This window comes from Schistocerca nitens, chromosome 5 (assembly GCF_023898315.1).
Source record: "Schistocerca nitens isolate TAMUIC-IGC-003100 chromosome 5, iqSchNite1.1, whole genome shotgun sequence".
Lineage (NCBI taxonomy): Eukaryota > Metazoa > Arthropoda > Insecta > Orthoptera > Acrididae > Schistocerca > Schistocerca nitens.
In genome coordinates, this window is record NC_064618.1 from 228,330,207 (window position 1) to 228,352,023 (window position 21,817).

Consider the following 21,817-nt stretch of genomic DNA (forward strand, 5'->3'; position numbering starts at 1 on the left):
ACAGAGCATGCACAATGTCGGCACTAGTACAGTGTATATCCACCTTTCGCAGCAATGCAGGCTGCTATTCTCCCATGGAGACGATCGTAGAGATGCTGGATGTAGTCCTGTGGAACGGCTTGCCATGCCATTTCCACCTGGCGCCTCAGTTGGACCAGCGTTCGTGCTGGACGTGCAGACCGCGTGAGACGACGCTTCATCCAGTCCCAAACATGCTCAATGGGGGACAGATCCGGAGATCTTGCTGGCCAGGGTAGTTGACTTACACCTTCTAGAGCACGTTGGGTGGCACGGGATACATGCGGACGTGCATTGTCCTGTTGGAACAGCAAGTTCCCTTGCCGGTCTAGGAATGGTAGAACGATGGGTTCGATGACGGTTTGGATGTACCGTGCACTATTCAGTGTCCCCTCGACGATCACCAGTGGTGTACGGCCAGTGTAGGAGATCGCTCCCCACACCATGATGCCGGGTGTTGGCCCTGTGTGCCTCGGTCGTATGCAGTCCTGATTGTGGCGCTCACCTGCACGGCGCCAAACACGCATACGACCATCATTGGCACCAAGGCAGAAGCGACTCTCATCGCTGAAGACGACACGTCTCCATTCGTCCCTCCATTCACGCCTGTCGCGACACCACTGGAGGCGGGCTGCACGATGTTGGGGCGTGAGCGGAAGACGGCCTAACGGTGTGCGGGACCGTAGCCCAGCTTCATGGAGACGGTTGCGAATGGTCCTCGCCGATAGCCCAGGAGCAACAGTGTCCCTAATTTGCTGGGAAGTGGCGGTGCGGTCCCCTACGGCACTGCTTAGGATCCTACGGTCTTGGCGTGCATCCGTGCGTCGCTGCGGTCCGGTCCCAGGTCGACGGGCACGTGCACCTTCCGCCGACCACTGGCGACAACATCGATGTACTGTGGAGACCTCACGCCCCACGTGTTGAGCAATTCGGCGGTACGTCCACCCGGCCTCCCGCATGCCCACTATACGCCCTCGCTCAAAGTCCGTCAACTGCACATACGGTTCACGTCCACGCTGTCGCGGCATGCTACCAGTGTTAAAGACTGCGATGGAGCTCCGTATGCCACGGCAAACTGGCTGACACTGACGGCGGCGGTGCACAAATGCTGCGCAGCTAGCGCCATTCGACGGCCAACACCGCGGTTCCTGGTGTGTCCGCTGTGCCGTGCGTGTGATCATTGCTTGTACAGCCCTCTCGCAGTGTCCGGAGCAAGTATGGTGGGTCTGACACACCGGTGTCAATGTGTTCTTTTTTCCATTTCCAGGAGTGTATTTTATTACCATTATTGGCTTGTAGTGTATTACTACGTTACTGTAAACCTTCACAAGGTAGGCTTTCGCCTGTTTCTCTTCTATTGCGAATAATTTTGCATATGACCTAATGTCGTTCTTGTTTTAAGGTACACATGTAGTCCATCGGCATTGTTCCGTATTCATGCACTTGGCCCATTCTTTCCTGGGTGTAATTTTGTGCGTTTGACTCCATATTTCATAAGATGATTATTTACCCATACTTCAGTAAGTGTTAAATTTTATATTTCATCTACGGGAGCTAGTACACTCTTTAGTTGCCATCCCCTCCCTCCTAAACAATTTAGGACCTATAACCTTTATGTTGTACGGTTAAAAAATAGTTACGTGCTTTTGTTGTTTTAGAATTTTTGTATATGACCACTATATCTGTACTGGGTTTTGTAATTCTCCTAGATTGTCTGAAAATGCCTTTCAATACAGGCGAAACGCGTCGTCGCAAATTAAGAACTAATAACTCTGTCTTTATTGCAACCACGACTGAATTCTCTCTATAACATTACCACGGTTGCTGTACCAGTGCCACAGAGTTTGGGAAAGGAATGGAATGACTTAGGTGTTTCTGGATGATTTTAGTTTCAGTGTAACGCCTTTCAGTTTATTTTTCAAGTTATAGCTACTAACTATTACGTCAATGGCGGTGGCCACTATGTAAATGTAAATATCGTGTGACATTGTTGGCTCGAATGTCACCAAGGGAGCCGCAGGTTTTAACGTCCCCATACGACGGACGGATCGCCACCAACAGTTTCACAAGCCCTCACTGCGAAGTGGTTTGGATTTTAATCCAGAACATTGCTGCAAAGACTAGTGATTAGGAACTTTCGTCACCACCTCTTTCCCCTTGCCGGTAAAATATTGGCTGTGAAAATGTAATCCATCACCAAGATACGAAACCACTTACCCCAGAGTTGAGCGTCACCGCACAGGCGTGCGTTAGCGGGCTCGGTTACGGAAGCGGGTGAGCATGAGGCTCTCGTTAGGAAAGAGGGCACCACGGTTGCAGGGATACCGCTTGCGGGGAGATGGTTGACGGCCAGGACCAGACAGATAATGGCAACCTAACAAGTCTGCAGGGTTCCCTCAGCCTAGTTATTTTAGAAATTATGCGTCTAGCATGGCAATAGGAAATAATGCCAACTGCGGAAGTTCGAGTTTCCCATGTTGGAACAGAGTCGTAAGGTAAGACGCAGCTGAATCACTTGGCCTCTGCAGCAGCTAACAAGTCTGGCAGTTAGTGTCCACCACAAAGGACCTCGTACCTGGCGCCATGTTGGTCAGAGTCTTCTGCCGAGAGATTGTGCCATCAAATATAGATCGTGACATTTACCGTTCGCGGGACGCAAATTATCTTCATAGGTTATGCAGTCGGGCACTCTAGGTAACAAGCGGTCATGTTCCTCTGTCTTTATTCATTGCTCTCTCTTTCTCTCTCTCTCTCTCTCTCTCTCTCTCTCTCCTTCCCTCACCCTCTCTCTCTCTCTCTCTATCTCTCTCTATCTCTCTCTCTCTCTCTCTTCGTCGACACAATGGTGCTTTTCCGTCAGAAGATATTCATTTTGTAACTCTTGTAGACTGGTTTATTTGCTAACCTATGAAAACTCATGATAAACAGAGTCTTTTGGCTTAAGTTGTTATTTGGTTCACAATGTATTTTCAGTTATCAAGACACATTTCTGTTCTTCTTGTTACTATTACTGTGGTGGTTCCCTCCCAGTTCACCCACATCCCCATGATTAATACTGATCAATAAATGTAACGGTTCACTACTTGATACACGCGTTAGATTGGGAACATTATGACGCTTTCGAGATTAACGTGAACGGCGTTTGCTTGGGTCCCACTTGTTAGATGAATCATCATCATCAGTTATCTGCTATACTAGCAGGTCCTTTGCCTCTCCATTTTCTGCGATCCTTTGCTTCCTTCTTAAGGGTGCTGTATGTTGTACCGTCCATCATGTCATCCAGTATCTGGAATCTCCTCCTTCCTCGCTTCCTTTTCCCTTCTATATAACCTTCTAAAACTGTTTTTATCAGTCCGTCATTCTTTCTTAATATATGCCCAATCCAATTTCTTTTTCTTCTCTTTATTACATTTAGTAACTGTCTTTTCTCTCCCACTCTTCTCAGTACCACTTCCTTTTTTACTCTGTCCATCCAGCTTATTCTTTCCATCCTCCACCATGTCCAGATCTCAAAAGCCTCCAGTCTTTCTCTGTCTTTCTTCCTCATAGTCCATGTTTCAGCGCCACATAGAAGAACCCTCCATACAAGACCTTTTATGAGCCTCTTCCTGAGTTCTCTGTCCAGACCGCTGCAGAAGATTCTCCTTTTCTTATAAAACGCCTCTTTTGCCATTGCTATCCTTGTTTTAATTTCTGTGGTGCACTTCCAAGATACTTAAAATTTTGCACCTGTTCTAGTATTTCTCCATTCAGCATAATTTTTATTTCCTTATTTCCTCCTAGTGCCAATACTTTTGTTTTATTTGTGTTAATTTTCATTCCATATTTTTTCCGTTAGTTTCAATGGTGTCCACCAAATCCTGTAAGTCTTTTTCCCCTGTGGCTAGAAGGACCATGTCATCAGCAAACCTCAAACACCCTACTCTTCTTCCTCCAATTTCTACTCCTTTCTCATCTAATGAGCATTTGTCAATCATATTTTCCAAGTAGACATTGAAAAGATTAGGTGATAGACAGCATCCTTGTCTTACTCCATTTCCTAGTCCGATACAGTTTGTACTTTCTCCTCTCACTATAACTGAGGCTTTTTGATTATGATATAATGAATTTACAAGTCTTCTGGCTTTCCAGTCCACTCTCTTTTCCCCCATTATAGTCGCCAGCTTGTCCCAAACCACACTGTCAAATGCCTTTTCTAGATCGATGAAGCACATATATAGGTCTCTTGCTTTTTGAATAAACCTTTCTCCCAAGATTCGTAAGAGCCCTATTGCATCTCTGGTGCCCGTGTTCCGTCTAAAGCCAAACTGCTCCTCGCCAAGATTCTCCTCCATTATTTTTCAAGTCTTATAGTAATTATTCTTAACATCACTATGGCTGCAAGTGAAATGAGGCTGATTGCTCGCTGCATTTCTTGGTTCCTTGTTTTTTCGGTAATGGAATCATTACTGTTGTCAGAAAGTCCTCAGGCCATTCACCACTGTCATATATTTTATTACATAACCTCAATATTTCTCTTATTCCATCTTGGTTCAAGCATTTTAATATTTCTCCCGGTATCGTATCTGTACCTACCGCTTTGCCATTTTTCGTTGCAGCTATGGTAGACTTTACTTCTTCCATTATGATGGTTGGTCCTTTCTCGTCATCACTTACACTGTTGTGTGATTCAAGTTCAGAGTTTCTCGTTTGCTATTTGTGTCATATAGCTCTTTTACATATTCTTCCCATCTCTGGAGGACATCGTCACGATCTTTGTACACTACCTCTTCGTCTTTACCCAAAATTTCCATAGTAGCACTTCCTGCTCTGTTTTGTTAGATGAATGGCGGGTATGTTAGAAGTGCTGAAGGAGGAGGAGATTAGTGTTTAACGTCCCATCGGTAAAACGTCGTTAGAGACGGAGCACATACTCGGATTAGGGAAGGATGGGGAGGGAAATCGGCTGTGCACTTTCAAAGGAACCATCCCGGCATTTGCCTGAAGCGATTTAGGGAAATCACAGAAAGCCTAAATCAGGACGGCCGGGCGCGGTTTTGGACCGTCATCCTGCCAAATGCGAGTCCGGAGTGCTAACCACTGCGCCACCTCGCTCGGTGTTAGAAGTACTGTCAAAGCTTAATAGCCAGGTCGTTGCTTTTCGACAAAGAGAAGCCATCGGACTTCGCTTTCTCCTTTGCCCCACCTCTACCAATAGATCACTGTACTCTAACAGTGCTTGAATCTTCTGCTCCAATGAGCAACGCCCAAGTCTCATGACACAGTGCATCTCTATTCAGCCAGGTGAACAGTCGCAACTGACACCATATAACCATGCCAATACCAACCGACCTCTTGTAACATTCTACTACCCTTGTTAGGGTGCCTCATCTTTCACCATAATAAATGCATTTTGACTGATTACCGAGACTACGTTCAGCGTGGTGTTGGAGACAACTACACAAACAAACAATCCAAGTATCAAAAATATATTTATTAGAACACTCAAACCAAACACAGAACTCTGCTATAAATGAACACAAATAATTTCATACAACAAGTGATTTCCAATAGTTAAGTCCGTAATTTGACACTGCAATCCTAGTCTGATTGTTCCCCTCACAAGTACGTATGTACGTCGCTGTATTCCGTGATGTCTTCCTGGAGGTCCACTGCACTGCCGGTGGTACCGCTAATTAATGACTGCTGCAGCAGGCAGCTCGATGGCTTCTTGGTGAGGACTGCAATGGTGAACTTCTTTGAACTCACTGTAATCACTGTGGGCTGAGCGAATACTAACACGAGAGTCCAGGAGGCGCTGATTATACACTACTGGACATTAAAATTGCTACATCACAAATAAGACGTGCTACAGACGCGAAATTTAACCGACAGCAAGAAGATACTGTGATATGCAAATGATTAGCTTTTCAGAGCATTCACACAAGGCTGGCACCGGTGGCGAAACCTACAACGTGCGGACCTGAGGAAAGTTTCCAACCGATTTCTCATACACAAACAGCAGTTGACCGGCGTTGCCTGGTAAAACGTTGTTGTGATGCCTCGTGTAAGGAGGAGAAATGCGTACCATCACGTTTCCGACTTTGATAAAGGTCGGATTCTAGCCTATCGCGATTGCGGTTTATCGTATCGCGACATTGCTGCTCGCGTTGGTCGAGATCCAATGACTGTTAGCAGAATATGGAATCGGTGGGTTCAGGAGGGTAATACGGAACGCCGTGCAGGATCCTAACGGCCTCGTATCACTAGTAGTCGAGATGACAGGCATCCTATCCGCATAGCTGTAACGGATCGTGCAGCCACGTCTGGGCCCCTGAGTCAACAGTTGGGGACGTTTGCAAGACAACAACCATCTACACGAACAGCTCGACGACGTTAGCAGCAGCATGGACTATCAGCTCGGAGACCATGGCTGCGGTTACCCTTGACGCTGCATCACAGACAGGGGCGCCTGCGATCGTGTACTCAACGACGAACCTGGGTGCACAAATGGCAAAACGTCATTTTTTCGGGTGAATCCATGTTCTTTTTACAGCATCATGATGGTCGCATCCGTGTTTGGCGACATCGCGGTAAACGCACATTGGAAGCGTGTATTCGTCATCGCCATACTGGCATATCTCCCGGCGTGATGGTATGGGGCGCCATTGGTTACTCGTCTCGGTCACCTCTTGTTCGCACTGACGGCACTTTGAACAGTGGACGTTAGATTTCAGGTGTGTTACGACCCGTGGCTCTGCCCTTCATTCGATCCCTGCGAAATCCTACATTTCAGCAGGATAATGCACGACCGCACGTTGCAGGTCCTGTACAGACCTTTCTGGATACAGAAAATGTTCGTCTGCTGCTCTGGCCAGCACATTCTCCAGATCCCTCACCAATTGAAAACGTCTGGTCAATGGTGGCCGAGCAACTGGCTCGTCACAATACGCCAGTCAGTACTCTTGATGAACTGTGGTATCGTGTTGAAGCTGCATGGGCAACTGTACCTGTACACGCCATCCAAGCTCTGTTTGACTCAATGCCCAGGGGTATCAAGGCCGTTATTACGGCCAGAGGTGGTTGTTGTGGATACTGATTTCTCAGGATCTATGCATCCAAATTGCGTGAAAATGTAATCACATGTCAGTTCTAGTATAATATATTTGTCCAATGAATACCCGTTTATGATCTGAATTTCTTCTTGGTGTAGCAATTTTAATGTACAGTAGTGTAGCTGCCAGCCACGATGACAGTCTGCCTGCTCATTTGCTCTTTGCCCAACGAGACGTCATCCGGCAGATGATTCGCATCTATGGAAAGCATGGCAATGTACAGGCTAGTTACAAATAGCTTTCGCTACTTGGGCCAGTGTAAAGGGAAAACTATTTACCTTATGGGTACCCGACTATATAGCTACGGCAACGTATGATTGAAACGCAAACATCAGTGTGCATTACAGATGCAGACAGTCAACGTGGGTCTGGACATGGTGAGCAGGGCTTTAATCATAATGCTGTTTCATCAAAACAACAGCACTAGCGCTGCTGCTCTTAGCGAGTATCGACGCATTAAAGGCGTACGAAGAGGTCCTCTCTCCACACTGGGGTTGAGGAACATGATTAGGAAGTTTCAGTCAACTGGCCATTTGGGAATTGCTCCTGGCGGCGGCCAATTGCGCAATGAATTGTTGAAGAAGTAACTGTTGCCATGGCTGAGAATGCTGGAAGCAATGTGTGATATCCAAGCAGTGGATGGGCTGTGTCACGGCAACTGAACATTCCATGGGCCACTGTTCGAAAATTGTTGCAAACAATTGTGAAATGGTATATCTACAAACTTCACACTCCTGGCTGTGGGGTTACCTGAAGGACAGGTTTTATCACAACCTGCACACAATGGAAGATGAAGATGAGCAGAATGAGTCAGGTAACCGACATCCCACCTGAGCTGTTATAGCAATCTATTGTGCCGTTCCAGGCTGTTGTGGATGCAAATGGTCGTCACATTGAGCAGCGTTTGTAACCTGAAATGTAAACATGATACGCAATTTACAAATGTTAGACTCTAGTGTTGTTGTTGTTGTGGTCTTCAGTCCTGAGACTGGTTTGATGCAGCTCTCCATGCTACTCTATCCTGTGCGAGCTTCTTCATCTCCCAGTACCTACTGCAACCTACATCCTTCTGAATCTTCTTAGTGTATTCATCTCTTGGTCTCCCTCTACGATTTTTACCCTTCAAGTTGCCCTCCAATACTAAATTTGTGATTCCTTGATGCCTCAGAACATGTCCTACCAACCGGTCCCTTCTTCTTGTCAAGTTATGCCACAAACTCCTCTTCTCCCCAATTCTATTCAATATCTCCTCATTAGTTATGTGATCCACCCATCTAATCTTCAGCATTCTTCTGTAGCACCACATTTCGAAAGCTTCTATTCTCTTCTTGTCCAAACTATTTATCGTCCATGTTTCACTTCCATACATGGCTACACTCCATACGAATACTTTCAGAAACGACTTCCTGACGCTTAAATCTATACTCGATGTTAACAAATTCCTCTTCTTCAGAAACGCTTTCCTTGCTATTGCCAGTCTACATTTTATATTCTCTCTACTTCGACCATCATCAGGTATTTTCCTCCCCAAATAGCAAAACTCCTTTACTACTTTAAGTGTCTCATTTCCTAATCTAATACCCCCAGCATCACCCGACTTAATTCGACTACATTCCATTATCCTCTTTTTGCTTTTGTTGATGTTCATCTTATATCCTCCCTTCAAGACACTGTCCATTCCGTTCAACTGCTCTTCCAAGTCCTTTGCTGTCTCTGACAGAATTACAATGTTATCGGCGAACCTCAAAGTTTTTACTTCTTCTCCATGGATTTTAATACCTACTCCGAATTTTCCTTTTGTTTCCTTTACTGCTCGCTCAATATACAGATTGAATAACATCGGGGAGACGCTACAACCCTGTCTCACTCCCCTCCCAACCGCTGCTTCCCTTTCATTCCCATCGGCTCTTATAACTGCCATCTGGTTTCTGTACAAATTGTAAATAGCCTTTCGCTCCCTGTATTTTACCCCTGCCACTTTTAGAATTTTAGACTCTAATATGGAAATTAAAATGTGTTTCTATCGACGGTTTAGTTGTTATTCTTTTCCGCATGTCCTTACAAAAGTTTCCACGAAGTTTAGTTGTCCTTCGATCACTCGGTTTTCACGGGGGTCCTCTCAAATAGCGGAAGTTTAATTACAGCCGCCTTGTAGGCCCATCGGCTGCGGCACCTTCTTGAAGCGGCGGTCGCTTTCAGTCTTGCCGAACGGTCACGCCTGCAGTTTATGCAATCGGTGACACTGCGCAATTCAACGGGATGTCGTTAGGTGGTCGCCAGAGGATGTAACAGATTTTTATGATGAAAGGTATGCATATTTTATCTCTTTGATGTAATCATAAATCGCACCTTTTGATACTTATACTTTTCTGTAGTATGTAGTACTACCATGCAGTTGTGTAACTATACTTCTAAACGTATCTGCTAGACTCTTCTGGAGAGGTAAGTCATCCATTTGACTTTTGGGAAGACTCAAAATTAATTCGCTGAATGTGAATTCTTTGACATCAGCTGTATTAGGAATAGAGCTACTGCCCAATAGTGACATATGAAAATCTTTGCCCAGACAGGGACTTGAACCCAGTGTGGTGGTGCCGAGCGGATACACCTCTACGTTGTCAGGATGGTGTTGTGGAACCTGTACAGAGTCTTTATGCGCAATATTTTTTTTTGGGTCATCGGTCTTCTGGTTGGTCTGATGCAGCCCGCCACCAATTCCTCTGCTGTGCTAGCCTCTTCATCTCAGAGTAACACTTCCGTCTTCCTCTACAGTTTTTGCCCACTACAGCTCCCTCTAGTACCACGGAAGTCATTCCCTCATGTCTTAGCAGATGTCCTATCATCTTGTCCCTTCTCCGTATCAGTTCTTTTCCACACATTCCTTTCCTCTCCGATTCTGTCCAGAACCTCCTCATTCCTTATCTTATCAGTCCACCTAATTTTCGACATTCGTCAGTAGCACCACATCTCAAATGGTTCGATTCTCTACTGTTCCGATTTTCCCACAGTCCATGTTTCACTACCATATAATGGTGTACTCAAGAAGTATGTTCTCAGAAATTTCTTCCTCAAATTAAGGCCTGTGTTTGATACTAGTGGACTCCTCTTGACCAGCAGGAATGCCCTTCTTACCATTGCTCGTCTGCTTTTGATGTCCTCCTTGCTCCGTCCGCCATTGGTTATTTTACTGCCAAGGTAGCAGAGTTCCTTTACTTCATCTACTTCGTGACCACTATCATGATGTGAAATTTCTAGCTGTTCTTATTTCTGCTACTACTCTTTACTTTCGTCCTTCTTCAATTTACTCTCAGTCCATATTCTGTACTCATTATATTGCTCATACCATTCAGCAGATAATTTAATTCTTCTTCACTTTCACTCAGAATAGCAATGCCATCAGCGAATCGTATCATTGATATCCTTTCTCCCTGAATTTTAAATCCTCTCCTGAAACTTTCTTTTATTTCCATAATTGCTTCTTCGATGTACAGATTGAACAGTAGTGGCGAAAGACTTCATCCATGCCTTACACCCTTTTTAATCTGAGCACTTTGTTCTTCGTCCTCCACTCTTATTATTCCCTCTTGGTTCTTGTACATATTGTGTATTACCCGTCTCTCCCTATAGCTTACCCGTATATTTCTCAGAACTTCGTACATCTTGCACCATTTTACATTGTCGAACTCTTTTTCCAGGTCTACAGATCCTATGAACGGGTCTTGAGTTTGCTTTAGTCTTGTTTCAATTATCAACGGCAACGTCACAATTGCCTCTCTTGTACCTTTACCTTTTCTAAAGCCAAACTGGTCGTCATCTAGCATATCCTCAATTTTCTTTTCCGTTCTTCTGTGTATTATTCTTGTCAGCAAATTGGATGAATGAGCTCTTAAGCTGATTGTGCGATAATTCTCGCACTTGTCAGCTCTTAGTCTTCGGAATGGTGTGGATGGTGTTTTTCCGAAAGTCAGTTGATACGTCGCCAGATTCACATTATACACACCAACGTGAATAGTCGTTTTGTTGCCATTTCTCCCAATGATTTTAGAAATTCTGATGGAATGTTATCCATCCCTTCTGCCTTATTTGATCTTAGTCCTCCAAAGCTCTTTTAAATTCTGATTCTAATACTGGATCCGCTGTCTCTTGTAAATCGGGCCGGCCGGAGTGGCCGTGCGGTTCTAGGCGCTACAGTCTGGAGCCGGGCGACCGCTACGGTCGCAGGTTCGAATCCTGCCTCGGGCATGTGTGATGTCCTTAGGTTAGTTAGGTTTAATTAGTTCTAAGTTCTAGGCGACTGATGACCTCAGAAGTTAAGTCGCATAGTGCTCAGAGCCATTTGAACGTTCTTTTTTTTTTTTTTAATCGGCTTCTGTTTCTTCTTCTATCACATCAGACAAATCTTCCCCTTCATAGAGGCTCTCTGCATTTAACAGTGCAATTCGCGCTGCACTCTTAATGTTACTATCCTTGCTTTTAATGTCAGCGAACGTTGTTTTTGACTTTCCCCTATGCTGAGTCTGTGCTTTCTGCAATCATTTCATTTCGATTTCTTCACATTTTTCATGCAGCCATCTCGTCTTAGCGTACCTGCATATCCTATTTATTTCATTCCTCTGCGACCCGTATTTATGTGTTCCTGAGTTTCCCGTAACATCTGTGATGGCCCTTTTTAGAGATATCCATTCCTCTTCAATTGTACTGCCTACTGAGCTATTCCATATTGTCGTATCTATAGCCTCAGAGAACTTGAAGCGTATCTCGTCATTCTTTAGTACTTCCGCATCCCACTTCTTTGCATATTGATTCTTCCTGACTAATCTCTTGAACTTCAGCCAACTCTCCATCATTACTATATTGTGATCTGAGTCTATATCTGCTCCTGGGTACGCCTTACAATCCTGTATCTGATTTCGGAATCTCTGTCTGACCAATGTGTAATCCTCCGGCCTCCTCTTGTGATTCTTGAACGGAGTATTCGTTATTACTAGGTGAAACTGAGAACTCAATTAGTCTTTCTCCTCTCTCATTCCTTGTCCAAAGCCCATATTCTTCTGTAACCTTTTCTTCCTCTTGGTCCCCTACAACTGCATTCCAGTCCGCCATGACTATTAGATTTTCATCTCCCTTTACGTACTATATTACCCTTTCAGTATCCTCATATTCTTTCTCTGTCTCTTCATCTTCAGCTTGCGACGTCGGCATGTATAAATGGACTATCTTTGTCGGTTTTGGTTTGCTATCGATTCTGATAAGAACAGCCGTATCACTGAAATCTTCGCAGTACCACACTCTTTGCCCTACCTTACTATTCATAACGAAACATACTCCCGTTATACCATTTTCTGTTGCTGTTGATATTATCCTGTACTCATCTGATCAGAAATTTCAAATACAGGCTACATGACCTATGGTCACACGTTATGAATCTTTAATGCAGTGCTTTCCATTGTGTACCGCATCCTCATGCCGTTGATCATTGTTGATTCTTCAGCCTTTAGGGGCAGTTTCCCACTCCTAGGACAAGGGAGTGCCTTGAACGTCTGCCCACTCCTCCGCCCTCTTTGACAAGGCCGTTGGCAGACTGAGGGTGATTTCTTATGCTGGAAGTCTAGACCATGGGTTCCTCAACATTTGTTAGCAAGTTAATACTTATTCATTCGTATTTACAGTATTGTGTCTTCTCGTCAGCCTCGAATGCTGACGTGTGCCAGTGACACACTGAAATTCTGATGACTCCTGTTGTTGATTTGGCTGGCAAGACTTGCTGTTCCAGCCAAAGTCTAGGAGGCTGACGTCTGCAGTCTGCTGGCGAAACCGTAGTGTGAGAGGAGCTGCAGGCACTTTCACGTCTCAGTGTGGGGACACTGGGACCTGAAAGTGCCTGCAACTGTGATCAGGAACAAAGGCACCGGATGGCCCTCTCACCCAGCAGTGATGATCACGCTAGTGCGATAGGCAGCGTGAGATGTACTGGTGTTGGAACACCCTCAGTCTCCCCATCAGCAAATGGTAGGTGGCCTATTTGGAGTCAAATGTGTGGCACGTTACGGTTAATTGGAGGCTGTCATCTCGGGAACGGCAAGCAGCGCGTTCACGAGAAATGCTGGAACATATAAAACACAGATAGAACTATACCACAACAATCACTGAATTCATTGCTTTGATACAAACGCTATTGTGGTAATGACCAACGGAATTCAGAGCTGGATAACCACAGTACTTATGGAGATGAGAGGGAGGCAATGAAGTGACGCTCTGTTCATTATGAGCAAATGTGGCCTGCTTCTTTACCATCGGTCAGCGCTCCTCCTTTCATTGCTTGTTTGACAATTTGTTGAACGCTCTTAACTGCACTGTCAAGTATGTGGTAGGCATTATTTCTTCCGAGGTACAGCTTGTTGCTCCATGTAACAACACATCTCTGTCTCTCTCTTTCTCAGTCTGTCTCTCAGTGGACATGTCGCTGCCCGTGTAACTTGTGCCTGGCAACTGGCGCCAATGTAGCAACGTGTGCTCGTGTCCACGATCGACTTACAGTGTTCATTGTTTCTTTCTGCTGCATAGCTATGTCACCACCTCTGCCTGGTATTGCCTGTGGCAGTGCTAGCAAGGACTTCAGAAAAAAAATTATGTCTTCCCATTTTCTACTCTATCGTGTTATACCACATTTCCTGGGAAATTTTGTAGACCTGCATGTAAGTACTTACAAGATGTTTACAGTTATTTGAGAATACAACGCACACACTTCAGCTTGAAGTGTTGTCAGAGCATAATGCAAAATAACTGTAATAGCTTTGACTACACGCACCACCTGATGTTAGTGATACCTACCATACTCTTAATTTTTGAACTTCTTTTTATTTTTGATAGGATCACATTTTATGATACATTCGTAATCGGATTTGGCATATACTGCTCATCTTCACACACTACAATAGGAAAAAAGAGAAAATATTTTACTAACTCTACTTGGGAGTTAAGCAAAGGAAAACTGAAATCTATGTGGTTCATAGCAGATGGTCATAGACGGCATTTGATAAACAAAATTTTCGTTACATTTGTTGTCAAACTAAACTTAGGAACAAAAATTCTGGAAGTTGTAGAGTGCCTACTCTTCACACTTAGATGTGCACATCCTCTAGACAACAAATTTTGAAATGTAAAACTAAATTGTATCCAAGTCACAATAAAACTTCTGAGAGTGATTCGTTATACATAAATATTTAGTGTCGATAAGGTAGTAAGTCCATATAAAATCAGGATAAAAGGTTTATAATAAAAGGAAGGTAGGAGCAATCCGACTACAACACATATTTACGACGGCTGATAGCGCTGAACTTTGGGTTGCTAATTGTTTACTTCATTGGCAATAAAGCCCATTTCACACGATCGACTTGATGGTCAAAAACGACTAATCGTTGTGAGTGTGTGTCACAGGCTTGCGTGTAAATATGCCGCCAAAGACTCCACGAATGGGACAGTGATGTCAGCCATGAACTGACAGTACCGAGTGTGGAGTTGTAAAATCTCGAGTGCGCTACAGGCTACATATGCGTAGGATCAGGGGCCTGCGGTATCACCTGCTGAAATCGGAAGTAAAGCTGTTCTCGCCGAGCTCACTCAATTTATAGCAATTGATTTGGTGCTTTTGCGTCTTCTTAATACTGTATTTATTTTTTTGTTTATTTCGTTCTCCTGACAAACTGCAAACGCCCAAGCAATACCCTACCATATATTTGCAGAGAAGAGTTCTTGAAAATATGTCTGCACAAGGGCAAGTGGTTTTTCATTGTACCACCGACGTGAGATACGAGTATTATTGGAACTGTCGCGACTGGAAGTGGCTTGGTCGGTTAACAGTATTAACGGGATTACTCGGTAACTTTCAGTTAGACTACGACAAAAGGCCAATCCTTTGCCGTCATATCCTTCTCAAGGGTGTTCACTCTACTGTAAATAATACAGATGGAGGCCATGCATTCGCAATGTCGCCATATTCTTGCATGAGGAACACATACTTGTATGAGGAACACAGATACGTGTAGAAATTTTACGTTTCCTTGTGGAAGGACAGCGTTCTACCAACAGAGTAATATACGAGCGGCGTTCAACAAGTAATGCAAAACATTTTTTTTCTCGGCCAGTTTCCGTTGAAAAAATGCGGTATTTTTTGGGGAACGTCGTGGAATTATCGCTTCAGCCGCTATAGTTTCATGAAGTACAGATAGGTGCCAGCGCTAATGTAGCCTTCAAAATGGCGTTTGTAACAGAGATGCAGTCCAAGCAGAGAGCAGTCATTAAGTTTCTTTTGGCAGAGGACCAGGGCATTTCAGATATTCATAGGCCCTTGCAGAATGTCTACAGAGACATGGCAGTGAACAAAAGTATGGTCGGCCTGTCAGCATCGCAATAAGGTCGGGAAAACTTGTGTGACCACCCACGTGCCGGCTGGCGTACACAGCTGTGACACTTGCGATGTTGGAACATGTGGACGCCCTCATTTGAGATGATCAACGGATTACAATTAAACACCTCGCTGCACCACTGTTGGTACTGCTGACACACTCCTCCAACAGTTGGGGTACTCAATGGTGTGCCCCCACAGGGCTACTCGCCACCTGAAAGAAGATCATAAGGAGCAACAGAGGACCCTCCTTGCGCGCCACCAGACTGATCGTGACAATTTTTTATCGAATATCGTCACAGGCGAAGAATCATGGGTTTCTCATTTCGAACCACAAATAAAATGCCAATTCATGGTGTGGCGCCACACCATTCCTCCCCTGAAGAAAAAGTTCCAAGCCCAACCATCAGCCGGTGAAGCCATAGGGACTCTGAAGGTGTTATTCTGTTTGATGTTCTCCATAATGGTGTAATGGTCAACTCTATAGTGTATTGTGCTACCCTCATGAAACTGAAGAAACAACTTCATTGTGTTCGTCGCCACAGAATTGCAAATTAACTTTTCCTCCTCCACGACAACGCAAGACCTCACGTGAGTCTGCGCACCAGAGAGGAGCTCACAAAACCTCATTGGACTTCCTCATCCACTCTACAGCCCGGATCCCGCACTTTTCGACTCTCGTCTGTTTGATCCGGCCCGCCGCTGTGGCCGAGCGGTTCTGGGCACTCTAGTCCGGAACCGCGCTGCTGCTACGGTCACAGGTTCGAATCCTGCCTCGGGCATGCATGTCCTTAGGTTAGTTAGGTTTAAATAGTTCTAAGTCTAGGGGACTGATGACCTCAGATGTTAAGTCTCATAGAGCATTGATCTGACGAAGGATGCACTCCACTGGGAGCAGTTAAGTGGGTGATGGGAAAGTTGTTGATGCCACAAGACGTCGGTTCCGACGTCGACCCATAGAGAGCGGACATACGGGCTCTCCCAGTAAGATGCACTGAACGGAGATTATGTTGGAAAATATAGTTTTGTAGTCAAAAGAGTGTGGAATAATATGATGCACTGGAATCGTGAATAAAACCAACCCGCTCTCTGAAAAAAATATGTAGCATTACGTATTGAATGTCTGTCATATCTTCTACTTCATACACACACTGATCATTTGCACGTTCAAATAAAATGTGACATAAGGGCACTGAACCCCTCTCACCCATTTCAGTGAAAACACGAAAAACATTCTTGAATCGGTTACTCTGCGGTTAGCAAATCGTCTGTCCGTATTATCTTCAAGCAGCATCGAGTCCATTAAAGATCCCTTACACGTATACCATATCGGCACAGGCCAACAAATTACGATCGAAATCATGGTTGAAATATTCAGTTGTGTAAACTCAAGCACAACTTCAGAAGTTGAACTTCTAAAGAATAAAAACAGTCGATGAAAAAGCCCAAAGTAACTGGAGTGTCAGCATGTGAAATGAAAACTTATATCACCAGCTGTTCCTCTGCAATCAATGAATGGTTCAAATGGCTCTGAGCACTATGGGACTTAACATCTGAGGTCATCAGTCCCCTAGAACTTAGAACTACTTAAACCTAACTAACCTAAGGACATCACACACATCCATGCCCGAGGCAGGATTCGAACCTGCGACCGTAGCGATCGCGCGATTCCGGACTGAAGCACCTAGAACCGCTCGGCCACTCCGGCCGTCTCCTATCAATGAAAACTGGCGCATATTATACGGAATGTTTTATTAGTATAAGTGCATACTATCACCTCCTAAAATTTTTACTGTTTCTCCTGAAACACCCTACATGTTTTCTCGATCATCAATCATTCCGTCTAGGGAGGGGAAAAAAATATCGTCACACGCAGAAAGCTGATTAACTGGCACCCACGGAAAATTGACTTTTACCATTTGTACCAGTATACTTGTATACTCAATATTTCCCTGCATTGCTATGTGATGATGTTATTTATAAGTTTGATATAATCTAATAGTTATCGAGTAACATAATGGGGAATCACCTTATTATTTTCCCAGGTCCGTGAGGATTATGGAAGAAGCAATGGGACCATGTGTTTTCGTGCAGTTTCTTTTCAACGTGATAGTAATGTGCATCTACGCCTTCGTATTGGCCGGGGTAAGTCGAGAAAAGCATCATTGTACAATAGATTATAGGATATTGAAACTTTTGCACATGCTTACTTTTCCGGGTTAGTGATAAATGTAAGTGATTTGATAGTGTTAAAACGATGTGAATTTATTCGTCATTTTGTTTAAGGTTCGCAATATGAACGTAGGAAGCCTCGCGATATGTTTAACAAACCTAATTTCCACTTGCGTCGAGAACTTCGGCTACTGCTGGTTTGGGAATGAAGTAATGTCACAGGTGGGTTCTGTTTTATTTATTTATCAATCTTCAGACAATAAATATTATATAGATGTTATCCAAATGTAAATGCAAATTCATCCCAAAAATTACATATCTAAGAGATACCACTCAAAAGTTCCCAAAATTTGTATGACTTACGCATATAAACAATAACACAACGAAACACTTCTAGGAGCAGCGTAATACATTTTTCGTGCGTCAGTATGCCTAGCGGCTTCGACCTAAGGCACTATTCCATTGTAACGTTTGCTAGTGTTTGCGATTTTGTAATGACTGACTTGGGAGAATAGTGTTGCTGCATCCAGTTCTCTTTTGAACTTGGTAAAACAGCCGCTGGAACCCACAAAATGTTAGTGCAAGTATTCGTTAATGACGTTTTTGGACATACGCAAACGTATGACTGGTTTAAACGCTTTGAAAATGGCCGGACATTTGTTGATGATATTGATGAATGTTCAGAACGACTTTCTACCGGAATTACAACAGAAAATATCAGTGCTGTTCGGAAAGCGATTGTGAAAGATCGTAGACATACCATCTATGAAATCTGGTGATGTCATAGGGCGACTAAGGAAGAATGTGAGCAGGAGACGTCCGGAGAAGTGGCGCAGGAATCACTGGGTCCTTAACCACGACAGTGTGGAGCCAGGGGCGAAGTTGGTTAATGTGTTTGCGGATCCTACATTGAACTTGGAGAAGAATTTCCACTATGGACCAGCCAGGACACAGACGACTGATGTCGCAACCATCGGACGCTTTACTCTCGTAAATAGTGTTCCCAAAAGTCCTCGTGCAGCCTATAACGATGGGGATGAGCCGCAGACGGTGGATCGTTGTGGGCGACTGGTTTCACTATCGATAGTTTTGTTCTCTCAGTGTGAGCATGTAGTTTTTCCGCTGGACTCTCCCCTTCTTGAGGAGTGGTCCTGTATGACGCGAGGAACAGTGTGAGCACATTGTCTATGTTGTATTTTTGCTGTAGCTTTGCAGTTTGTGATTTTAAATGTGCGTACAAAATGTTAAGTCCTGACGTTAGAAGCAGAATGAAAAGCAGCAGTCCACACATGTTGAATGCCCTTGGTCTCACAAAACTGTTGGAAATCCCTAGAGGCAGCCCGACTACAATTGTCCATGACGACCATAGTTGGGAGACCCCAGTGGAAGAAATTCGGGCCAGAGTTTGCAAAGTCTCGGTTGTAGTTATTGACTGACACAAAAGACACAAGGAAACATGTTATAGGCAGCCTCAAAAATGAGCTACTTTCTGTCCCCAGGAATGACTCTGAAAATTCCAAATGAATTTTGGACCATGACTTTGTTGGCTGAGACCACAAGAAGTACTTACGCACAGGAGCTATTTGGTTTTGTTGGCACAGTCACCAGTGGGCGTGAGTGCACTCAATATCTTTGTCGTTGCCTCGCCGGTATGTGTGTTCTCTGACCAATAGTTTCGTCAAGTCTACAATCCAGTGTATCAAGTCCAGGACTTCTGGAGTGATTACAGTTGTTTTTCCGCTGTCCCTCTGTAGGAGGACCCCCCCCCCCCCCTTAAATGGTGGGTGGAGGGACAACCGGTTCGCAGTGGTGGAGAGCTCGCGGTGGTGGGAACAGTATGCCACATCTGGATTGCTGATTACTTACATGGTTCACCCGAAATCGACTTGGCAATAGATTTGGCGTGAATCGGAAACTATGTGAACAATTCTGTAAATCTGAAATCCGTATAGAAACAGCCCTATGGCGCCGTGTCAAACCTTGAGCCCTGATATGCCGAAGGGTGGGAGAGTACATCCGCGTTTGTGTGTTGTGAAATGATCGGTACCGAATTTTATATGTACACTCCTGGAAATGGAAAAAAGAACACATTGACACCGGTGTGTCAGACCCACCATACTTGCTCCGGACACTGCGAGAGGGCTGTACAAGCAATGATCACACGCACGGCACAGCGGACACACCAGGAACCGCGGTGTTGGCCGTCGAATGGCGCTAGCTGCGCAGCATTTGTGCACCGCCGCCGTCAGTGTCAGCCAGTTTGCCGTGGCATACGGAGCTCCATCGCAGTCTTTAACACTGGTAGCATGCCGCGACAGCGTGGACGTGAACCGTATGTGCAGTTGACGGACTTTGAGCGAGGGCGTATAGTGGGCATGCGGGAGGCCGGGTGGACGTACCGCCGAATTGCTCAACACGTGGGGCGTGAGGTCTCCACAGTACATCGATGTTGTCGCCAGTGGTCGGCGGAAGGTGCACGTGCCCGTCGACCTGGGACCGGACCGCAGCGACGCACGGATGCACGCCAAGACCGTAGGATCCTACGCAGTGCCGTAGGGGTCCGCACCGCCACTTCCCAGCAAATTAGGGACACTGTTGCTCCTGGGGTATCGGCGAGGACCATTCGCAACCGTCTCCATGAAGCTGGGCTACGGTCCCGCACACCGTTAGGCCGTCTTCCGCTCACGCCCCAACATCGTGCAGCCCGCCTCCAGTGGTGTCGCGACAGGCGTGAATGGAGGGACGAATGGAGACGTGTCGTCTTCAGCGATGAGAGTCGCTTCTGCCTTGGTGCCAATGATGGTCGTATGCGTGTTTGGCGCCGTGCAGGTGAGCGCCACAATCAGGACTGCATACGACCGAGGCACACAGGGCCAACACCCGGCATCATGGTGTGGGGAGCGATCTCCTACACTGGCCGTACACCACTGGTGATCGTCGAGGGGACACTGAATAGTGCACGGTACATCCAAACCGTCATCGAACCCATCGTTCTACCATTCCTAGACCGGCAAGGGAACTTGCTGTTCCAACAGGACAATGCACGTCCGCATGTATCCCGTGCCACCCAACGTGCTCTAGAAGGTGTAAGTCAACTACCCTGGCCAGCAAGATCTCCGGATCTGTCCCCCATTGAGCATGTTTGGGACTGGATGAAGCGTCGTCTCACGCGGTCTGCACGTCCAGCACGAACGCTGGTCCAACTGAGGCGCCAGGTGGAAATGGCATGGCAAGCCGTTCCACAGGACTACATCCAGCATCTCTACGATCGTCTCCATGGGAGAATAGCAGCCTGCATTGCTGCGAAAGGTGGATATACACTGTACTAGTGCCGACATTGTGCATGCTCTGTTGCCTGTGTCTATGTGCCTGTGGTTCTGTCAGTGTGATCATGTGATGTATCTGACCCCAGGAATGTGTCAATAAAGTTTCCCCTTCCTGGGACAATGAATTCACGGTGTTCTTATTTCAATTTCCAGGAGTGTATATGTAGACTCAGTGTTGGAGGCGTCGTGCCGTTTTCTAAGGGATACCTACGCTCGAATTTAAAGCGGGCAGCAACAGTTTGTGATCAGTCAAGAGTACATACTGTTGGCCGTAGATATAACCACGAAATTTCTTGGCAGCAAAAATTACTCTTCCTCAATCTGGCCGTAACTGCACTGCACCTGCATCATAGTTTTGACGCCAAGGCGATGGTGTATTCTACCTCGTTTATGTTGCGGGATAGAACTGCTCTAATAGTAAGCCCGTAATACGACGTATCTGTCGCTCCTATGAGCAATATTTGTGGTTTATAAGCTATCAGACAAGCAGATTGAAGGAGGGCCTGCTTATGGTCTGGAAGGGTTTTTGGCATGTAGGTGACGAATGCCGCTTAACGTCTTTCTTCGGGTGCTGGAATGGCTCCACAATGGCTGAGAAATGTGGAATAAATTTCTGGTAACGGATGAGTTGTCCTTGGACTGACTTCAATTACTTGTGCCAGTGGGTGTTGGCAACTTTTTTTATGGCTTCCCCATGTCGAGATGTTGGGCAGATCCCTGAAGTGCTAAATTTGTGTCCCAGGTATTCGACCTGTTAGAGAAAGAGAAGCATTTTTCTTTGTTGTATTTGAGGCTAGCCTGTC

The 21,817-nt window shown here is 45.3% G+C and overlaps 1 protein-coding gene across 1 annotated transcript in view; it reads left to right on the top strand.

Annotated features, from left to right (window-relative positions):
- LOC126260354 (uncharacterized) overlaps window positions 1–21,237 on the top strand; it is a 109,326-nt gene extending 88,089 nt beyond the window's left edge. Inside the window, exon 6 of the mRNA XM_049957680.1 lies at window positions 21,168–21,237. Coding sequence (XP_049813637.1) covers window positions 21,168–21,237 — 70 coding nt within the window. The remainder of the gene's footprint in view (window positions 1–21,167) is intronic.
- Window positions 21,238–21,817: the final 580 nt, after the last annotated feature.